Source organism: Aptenodytes forsteri, unplaced genomic scaffold, assembly GCF_000699145.1.
Source record: "Aptenodytes forsteri isolate BGI_AS27 unplaced genomic scaffold, ASM69914v1 Scaffold184, whole genome shotgun sequence".
NCBI classification, from domain to species: Eukaryota; Metazoa; Chordata; class Aves; order Sphenisciformes; family Spheniscidae; genus Aptenodytes; species Aptenodytes forsteri.
Window position 1 is genome coordinate 4,448,970 of NW_008796078.1, and position 8,623 is coordinate 4,457,592.

At 40.5% G+C, this 8,623-nt stretch overlaps 1 protein-coding gene across 1 annotated transcript in view; it reads right to left on the bottom strand.

Annotated features, from left to right (window-relative positions):
* The window catches only part of PLOD2 (procollagen-lysine,2-oxoglutarate 5-dioxygenase 2), a 46,152-nt gene that overhangs the window by 36,111 nt on the left and 1,418 nt on the right, over positions 1 to 8,623 (bottom strand). The window contains exons 2-4 of the mRNA XM_009286733.2: positions 8,199 to 8,335; positions 2,329 to 2,492; positions 1,044 to 1,156 (exon numbers count right to left, since the gene is read on the bottom strand). Of these exons, the coding sequence (XP_009285008.2) occupies positions 1,044 to 1,156; positions 2,329 to 2,492; positions 8,199 to 8,335 (414 nt within the window). The remainder of the gene's footprint in view (positions 1 to 1,043; positions 1,157 to 2,328; positions 2,493 to 8,198; positions 8,336 to 8,623) is intronic.

The following is an 8,623-nucleotide window of genomic DNA, read 5'->3' on the forward strand; positions in this document are numbered from 1 at the left end:
GATCCAGTGATAGGATGGGTGGGTTTGGTTCAATTCTGTGCCAGGGAAGATTTAGACTGGACATTAGGAAGCATTTCTTTACCGAGAGGGTGGTCAAACACTGGAAGAGGCTTCCTAGAGAGGTGGTCGATGCCCCAAGCCTATCAGTGTTTTAAGAGGCATTTGGACAACACCCTTAATAACATGTTTTAACTTTTGGTCAGCCCCGTATTGGTCAGGCAGTTGAACTGCCTAGATGATCCTTGTAGGTCCCTTTCAACTGAAATATTCTATTCTATTCTATTTCTGTACCTGTATCTAAACATGCCTGATGTTTCAGGCATCACTTAATAGAAAAACATGTATGTATTTCAGAAACTTCACATCTGCCTTAAGTATACAAATGCTCAAAATCAACCTCAAAATTCTGCAATATCAGCTTCTAAAAGTCTTTTTGCATCAATACATTGTTAACTTTCCTTAGTCCTCTTTTTCCAGCATCAGGGCCCATGCCTCTGACATCTATCATGCTTTACTGCTGCTACTCAGCAGAGAACTTTGTTAAGCTAGGGCACGGCGAGGTCTTCATCAAAAATTTACGATGCAGCTTTATTGAACGTATCTACACAAAAAGCTGAAGAGTGAAAGAGAGCTGCAGGCAGGATCTGAAATGGCAGCAAGCCAAAATATAAAACACTGGATCAGCAAGTAGTTCAGTGACACCCTGGAAAAATGCCACATTCTCTGGCCGTCAAACTGCCAAATACATGGGACCCTCATTGAGATGAATGTGTCCAATCATATACCTCAGAGCTATTATTCCTAACAACGAAGTACAAACTGCCTGGATCTGCAGACAGCCTGAAATAATATATTAAGTCATGACCCTTTGGAAGCCTGTTCATCACTCCAACAGTAGGAACCTCCAGAGAACAAACACAACCATCAACATGGCACTCAGGAATAAAGAGACAGCATTCCTTTTATTTTTATCTCCTGATGTTTTATGAGGAGCAGCATGTTATTTCAAGCATAAAGAAATGAGAAAGCCAGTCACTACCTACCCTTGCCAATGGGTCAACATAGATTTTGGTGTAAAAGAGCTGGTCATCATCATTATCCTGCAGATTCCATTGCTGCACAATACGGTTTATATATGGAGCATAACCAATAAATCCTGCAATATCACACACACATAAGTTATTTCCATAAAAAGCACTACTCTGCCAATGCTGTCCGCCACTCAGGGACTTCATTCTGACTCTTTGGTGCCAGCAAAGGAAAAGTATGAAATTCATACAACTTGGCTCAAAATCCAGTTTTCTTCCTGTGATACGTACCAGTTCTGTTTTAAAGAATTCATAATTAAGGAATGTTTTTATACTAATGCTATTTTAGGGGAAAAAGTAGGAAACAGATGTGTTTAGGATGGTCCTGAGAACTCCAAAGCGTGAGATTAGACTACTACTGTTCCCAAGAAGGCCATCTGTGGAAAAAGTTTCATTTTCATCAGTCACTTCTTGCTGGCAGAGAAGCCTGAATCTAATACTGCCAGAACTACAAAGAGAACTCAACTCAAAACCAATATACATTATGTTTAAGCCAAAACAAAAAAAGATAGGGCAGATAGGTGAGGTAAAGAAGGGAGGGAAAGGAACAGGGACACTCCCAGATCTACACGCTGCCCAGGACCATGTACCTAGGAGAAGTGACATACTGTGCTCTGTAGCAGTTAATACATGCACTGATACTGATATTGTTTAATCAACTGCAAAATTATTACGAAAGCTGGCATTTAAAGGAAGACTCCAGAATTAACACGTCATTGAGATTAACAGGAGTAACTCACACTTCTCTTGGAATGAACTGCCTAGGCCATGCTGACGGGCCAGGCAGAGCTACCAGCACATCTACACTGTATGCACAGATCCCCAAGAACATCGTAGCCAAGTCAGGAAATTCTGTGACCATAAATAGCATATACTGCTTTCACTGGGCTTGTACACTAGATTGCTTCTGAAGTAGATTCAATCAGTGGCAATTGGGTCATCCCTGCACAGCATTTTGTTGCAAGGCACAGTTGCTTGCTAGGCTGTTACCTTATTTACCTGCTTTTTACAAGTTATTGCCAACAAATACTATGTAAGTTTGAATGGAAACTATTCCTGAGCACAGAAGAGGAGCTATTCAAGTGGGGAGGGAGAAGGGAAAAGGAGTACAGCAAATCCAGTCCTCGATTTTATACTTGGGGAATTCAGGAACAGTTCCACATACAAATACATAGAACAGGTAACAGAAGTGAGTCATGTTCAAGTTCAAGAGTTTACTGTGTTCAAGAATCACACTTGCCTCCTGAGTTCAGGAATCGTTTTCCACTCCGGACGACAGGATACTTGTCAGCTAGCCTTTTATCAGGCCAAATTAGTCCATCTGCTGCAAATACCACTTTATGATTAGTTTCCCGAAATTTCTTTAGCAGTTCTTCAGGGCCCCCCGCAAAGATAACATCATAGCTGAAAATAAAGAAAAGACATCTGTTAGATGAGTTTAATTTTAATGTCTCTGTGTTCAAAACAACAAGTGGTTGGACTATTCAAATTTTAAAAATCATAGACAGTCCTTTTATTCTGAAAAAGGACTCATTAAATCATGTTTTACCACCATGTAAAAGTCTTATACACTTCTAGGAGAAAAACTTCAGTCAATACTATTTATCCAATACAGTTTCCCCTTCTATTTACATTCATTTTTTTTTAACCTTCCACATTTTGGACATTCTTTTTCCTTCAGATTTTGTCTACCCGAAAATTGATTTTCACATTTCATGTATTTTGAGTAAAAAATATATTTTCCCCTTTAGAAAACTGTTTATGTGTTTAAGAACCAAACACAAAACAAAAAAAATTCAGAACTTAACAGATGAAACAGAGTAGGACTGAAAGATGATTTAGGTGGCTCTCACTTTGAAACTCTAGATGATTTTGTCCCAAAACACAACGGCACTGACTTCCTTCTGAAAAGTCTTATCAAGGATGTACTTAGATATTTCTCAAAAAGTCTAGTTGCCCATAAACTTAAACTGTGTTGAATCCTGACAATATATAGATTTCTCCTTCAACCTCTTTAATGTGCTGAAGACTTCAGAAGGCTCTAAACTTCACAATATCTATTTATGAAAAACTTCACCTGCCTTTATGTGTTCATCAGATTTGACTCCCAACTCCTATTGAGGACAAAGACCTAAAGGTGGAGGGCTCATCTCTAAAAACAGCAGTTACCCACAGCTGAAGGTCAGCACTACCCCAAAACAGAAAGAAATATGCACAGGTTTTGCAAAGGTCATGTTAGGATGTGGTACCACAAGCCTAGTGGTTTCTTGTTGTTGAACCATATTTAAATCAATGCCTCTGAGAAAAAAAAAACACCAAACCAAAACCTCAAAATATGGATAAATGATTAAATTATTCAGAGTATAAGGTTCCTTTGTTCGTACTTGAGATCTACATACAAAAGCATTAATGTGCAAACCACTTCAAGGTTCATTTTACACAGCGTGAAACCGTGACACAGTAATATTGGAATCATGTCATAGATTAGTCTCTGGCTGAAAAAGCAGAATGTTTGGATTTAATGGCAGCATCTCAGCCTCACAGCTTCCTCATCCAAATGCAGGTATATTCTTATTCCACACATCTACCTCAGTAACTGAAAATCATCAGCCCTGATATAGGGCAAACGAATGGTACAGCTACCAAAAAACAAAAGGTCTAACCTTGACCAAGATTTTGTTCTTGCAAAGTCTTTTAGCCGGGCTAAGAAGGAGGACAGCAGTACCCCCACCTGCAGTACACAGAACTTTTTGCATTGCAATGTATTACTCAGCAATAGTGCCAACAGATCAGTCATTACTGACTTCTGGTACTTCTTTATTACAGTTCTGAAATTATTTTAAACGTCCTTTCTTCAAAGGGGATTTCATGCAATTGGCCTGAGAGAACTGAACAACAGCTGGCTTACAAATGCAAACGAGAAGAAGATTTCCACTGCAGAGCATAGTATGAACCCTGGCGAGGAAGTGTGTTATGTAGTCTATATAAAGTAAGTGGGTTTCCGAAAACTCTCACTGTTTTGTTTTTCTGTAACTTTGGCAGAAGAATGTATGAAAAAAAAAATTGTACATTTTGGACCTTCCCCAGTTTTGCAAAAACTGCCTGCTTCTGCCCAAATATACAGGAATACACTTCCCTCCCTTTTCCATTCAATTGGTGTAGCCCGATTCAAAGCCAGAATGAGCCTGAACAAGAAGCAAGAAACAGGAGACAAGTTGAAGACAGACAAAAACAGGGATTTGTCTGAGTCTTTAACTTAATAGCTTATGGCAGGCTGTGCTTCTCTTTGATCAGGTTAGTGCTGCTGCTGCAATGACTTACAGCTGCAGGAAAGAACCAAACACCCCTGGAACATTGCTTCCAAGGACTGTCATTCTGGAAAAGAAAGCCAAAGTTGAGCAACGTGCTGGGCTAGCCACAGGCTCTGCTTGTGAAAGGAATACGCTACTTAATACAGCACAGTTTATAATACAAAGCACAGTACAGAGCTGCTAAATTGCATTACCAATTATTGTGAACTTTACACGCTAATGGATATTATGCAGGAGTATGAATCCTGTATGAATCGACCTCCGTTTTCCAATAATTTTCATGGCCCTTTGTTTTGTCAAGAGGTGACTTACTGCCACCACACCTCCTCCCGAGCAGGACCTCCACCAGCCTTCCGCCCCTCGCTGCCAGTCTCCCCATCAGCTGCTTTGAGGCTCCTGCTTTTCTCTCCAGGCAACACGAAAACTTCTAGAGTCAAACTAAAACCTGTAAATCCATCATTTGCCTTGCTTATCTGCTATGTCAGATTATGTTCAGTCTATCTAGCATTCCACTCCTACTGTAAGGGAGGATTCACCTCAGGTCTACACCACTAAGACCGTCACAAAATGGGTCCCAGGACTATCCTTGACAGTTCATACTGTTATTATGGGTGATGCACATGGCTTACTTTAAACAGGGCTTCAAAATTTGACAGGGGAGAAAAAGTGTGGATATATCCAGGAAAAAGCAGGCTGCCTTGGCAAGGTGGAAAAGCTCAGATACTCTTTTATTTATTCTTTATAAATCCTTCCGATTAAGCAGAAAGCAAGGGGGGGGGGGAACCAACAACCCACAAAACCACACCACACGAAACTTCCACAACTCCAATCCCATTTCCTGAAGCTCCCAGATGGCAGATGCTTGGGGCTGGAATCCACCCATCCCTCCTCCTCTTTTGCAGCAGCAAAGCACCCTGGCTACGTATCCAGCGCGCCCAGCAACACAGGGAAACAGCAATGGTGGCTGGGATCCTCTAGAACTGAACATGCAACTTTTGCATCCACATCTTTTATAACAAGGACACGTTGCTATTGGAGCTGCAGGTTAGGAGCTCAAAATACAAAAAAGAGAGGGCTTACTAGTAACCAGCAATTCCGGTCCCGTATGTCATCCTATTTAACTGGACTGTTCAGCTGCACAGCCATTTTGTCATTTACACTGTATCCCCATCACGATCACACTTTAACCATTTTGAGATATGTAAAAAATGTAATTATCCTCCACTTTCTGACAAATATTTAAAACAAAACAAAAAACCTGAGAGGCTTCAAAAGTCTTCCACGATACAAATAGATGGCTGTGGGAGTTCTGGATGAACAATCACAGCATCAACCATTTCATCCAGTCTATGCTGGCCGTTAGCCAGTTCAATCTGAAATGGTCCAAAGTAAACCAGAGGTTAGTTCTCACAAAAGCAAGCCTAATTTAAATAGCATTCCATCTGCAGGCAAAGCATTTTGCTATCTGCACCTAGAAACAAGCTGTTCACAGAAGAAGTTCAAACTATTTCGAGAATTGTGAGCCATATAAAAAAAACTGCTCAAAAAAAAAAGAAAAAAGGCAAAAAGCTAAGTTTAAGTAAACAGTTCACTAGAAATTACTTGCCTAGTTACAGTAAGTAAACCAGACATTTCCTTCCCCCCCTCCAAGATTAATATTCCAAATGCTTCACAATAAATATAATGAAAAACACTTGAAAAAGAAAGGAAGTTCACTATATTTGTCTTTTCCAAACTTACTGCTACATTAATTAACATTTCAATTGCAAACCAGGATTCCTGGAAATGAAAAAGCTCATTAGAATTAAAACATAATGCTAGAATCAGCAAACTTTTTTTTTTTCTCCTATTTGGAATCAGTTCCGCTGGCTTTAAATCAATATGTACTTGGGATTATGGACCTCAAGAACTTGGGAGGTCTTAAATCCTGTGATTTTTCATGGCAAGAAAGATTATGGCATCTCCACTTCAACACACATGGTCCTCTGTACTCTCTCATCCATGCCAGCAGACAGCCTGCCCCTCGAGAGAATAAATTATGTTGGAGAAGAATTTCAGCTATACCCAAATCTGATAACAAATTTGCATATTTTACCATATAGGGAGAAAATAGTGATGAATCAGGATAATGAATTTGAAAACAAAAATTCAATGTAAGTAGCAAATATTTGGGAAACATTTGATTCATCTGAGCGTTTAGTAAAGAACAAAACAATCTCCCAAATTAATCCTAAAAAGTTTCAGTCATTGCATGATCAGTAGAACAACACTATGAACAAACATGCAGTGTATTTACTTTTAGAAAGATACTTTTTCCACTTACCGAATGCAAAACCGATCAAGTCAATAAGAAAAAAATTCAAAAACTGAATGTGTACTTCCAAACTGTTACCTTTACTGTCAATTAAGTGTACAAAGAAAATATTCAGTGTAGTAAGTTTCCCTTATAAAGCTTATTCATAAGTTGGTTAAGATGATTTAGACATTGGCTTTCTAGCTCTATCTTCTACTTATCACAAGAGGTACGATTAAAAAAGAAAACTGAGTAGCAGCTTTAAATTTGCTACCAGTTTAGCAGGCTACTCCAACTTTCCTAAACTCTTAACTTACGCAAAACAACAAAGGAATTTTCCAGCAAATACCTCTGTCAGACCATTTTCTCTCTTGTGATGTCTGCTGTACAAATCCTGCTGAATCTCTAACTTGCAAAAGGGTCCCTAAAATTCTTCAGCTATCAAATTTTAAAAAATAAATAAATTAAAAAAGCAGGTTCAAAGATGAAAGAAAATTCTGGAGCAGTCATTCCAACATGACTCGGTAACAGCAGCGTGAACCCATGCACGAACCTCTCCAAGCTTGCACTCAGCTACCTCCCCAAGGCTGCCTGTCTGCAATCGGGGCTTTATGTCCCCAGTTCGGGACTTGGTCCCATACCTTCCTTGCAGGGATTCTTTTAGAACTGTGAGCCTGCTTTGGTTAACGCTGGCGTGGAAGAGTTTGGCGGCTGCTGTGAGCTGGATTCTTAGCTGCTCTGATCATGCTCTCATCACAGGAGCAAAAGAACAGGAGGAGGAGAAACAAAAGCAGAGGGAAGCAATGGAAAAAGTAGGATTTGAACATGTTTGAGCTCCCTGTTCTCTGTGACAGGAAGAAACCTATCTGGCCTCCAGTGAGGATGTTCAGGCATAGCTGTGCTATGAGCTGTGATCTGGCACCTGCAGCAGCACTGTCTCTCCATCGTTCCATCGCACAGACAGCACAGGCACCAGGGGTATATCCAGCACCAAGCCTCTTGTTTCAGTTCTCTAACATGTAAAAGAAGTTCTCCTGTTAAGTGCTTTCCTCAGGGGCCCATTTTCCAGCTTCCTCCATATCACTGTTACTTACTGAACAAGATCACACTCTGGTCCCTACTGGCCACTTTCTTTCTGGCGCTGCTTTTGCTCCCCCCCTGCCCCGATTCCACCCTCCCAGCCCGCAGCCACGTCCTGCCCTCACCGCAGCTGAACAGGGAGAGGACAAACGCTTGCCTAAAAGCCTGTCAGATCCCAGTAACATTTTTTTATCCCCTCAAAGCAGCAGAACTATGAACAACTCCTACATCTGCAAATCCATTAAAAAAGTAACGATTGCTCCAAGAGCGATCTACTATTTTTATGAATGGAGAAAAATGGAAGCAAAGTCTCTCAAATAAACAGTGAGGGGGAAAAGCAGCATGTAACTTTCAGCATGTCACAGCAGCTACTTTTGCATGCCTACCCAGACTAAAATGTAAAGGCAACAAGCCAGGTTTGCTCACCATTCAACAAACATTACAACCATGTCCTCTTGATCAGCATAGCTTTTTATGCCTTCTTTCAGCAGTCGAACTTTCTGCCCTCCGCCAATAGAGTTAGGCAGCTCACCACCTTTCCACTCTTCACCTTTTCCAAGTACCTGGAATAAGAAAAAAGCACTTTCTGCTAGTACCCAAAAACAAGAGGCTTTTTAAAGCAGACCCTTATTGAAAACAGATGTTAAAGCAGAAGCAACACATTAAAGCATAGCAAGCCAGCATTTCCAGCATCATAAGTTTTCCATGTCTGAAGCAGCGTTCAGCACAATGACATCACTGCAAAAACATGAGAGAGACATTTCTTAACCAAATAAGAATCGAGCAATTGCCTGCTACCACCATTTATTCAAACATGTCTCCCACCGGGGGGGGGGGGGGACCAAAAGAAA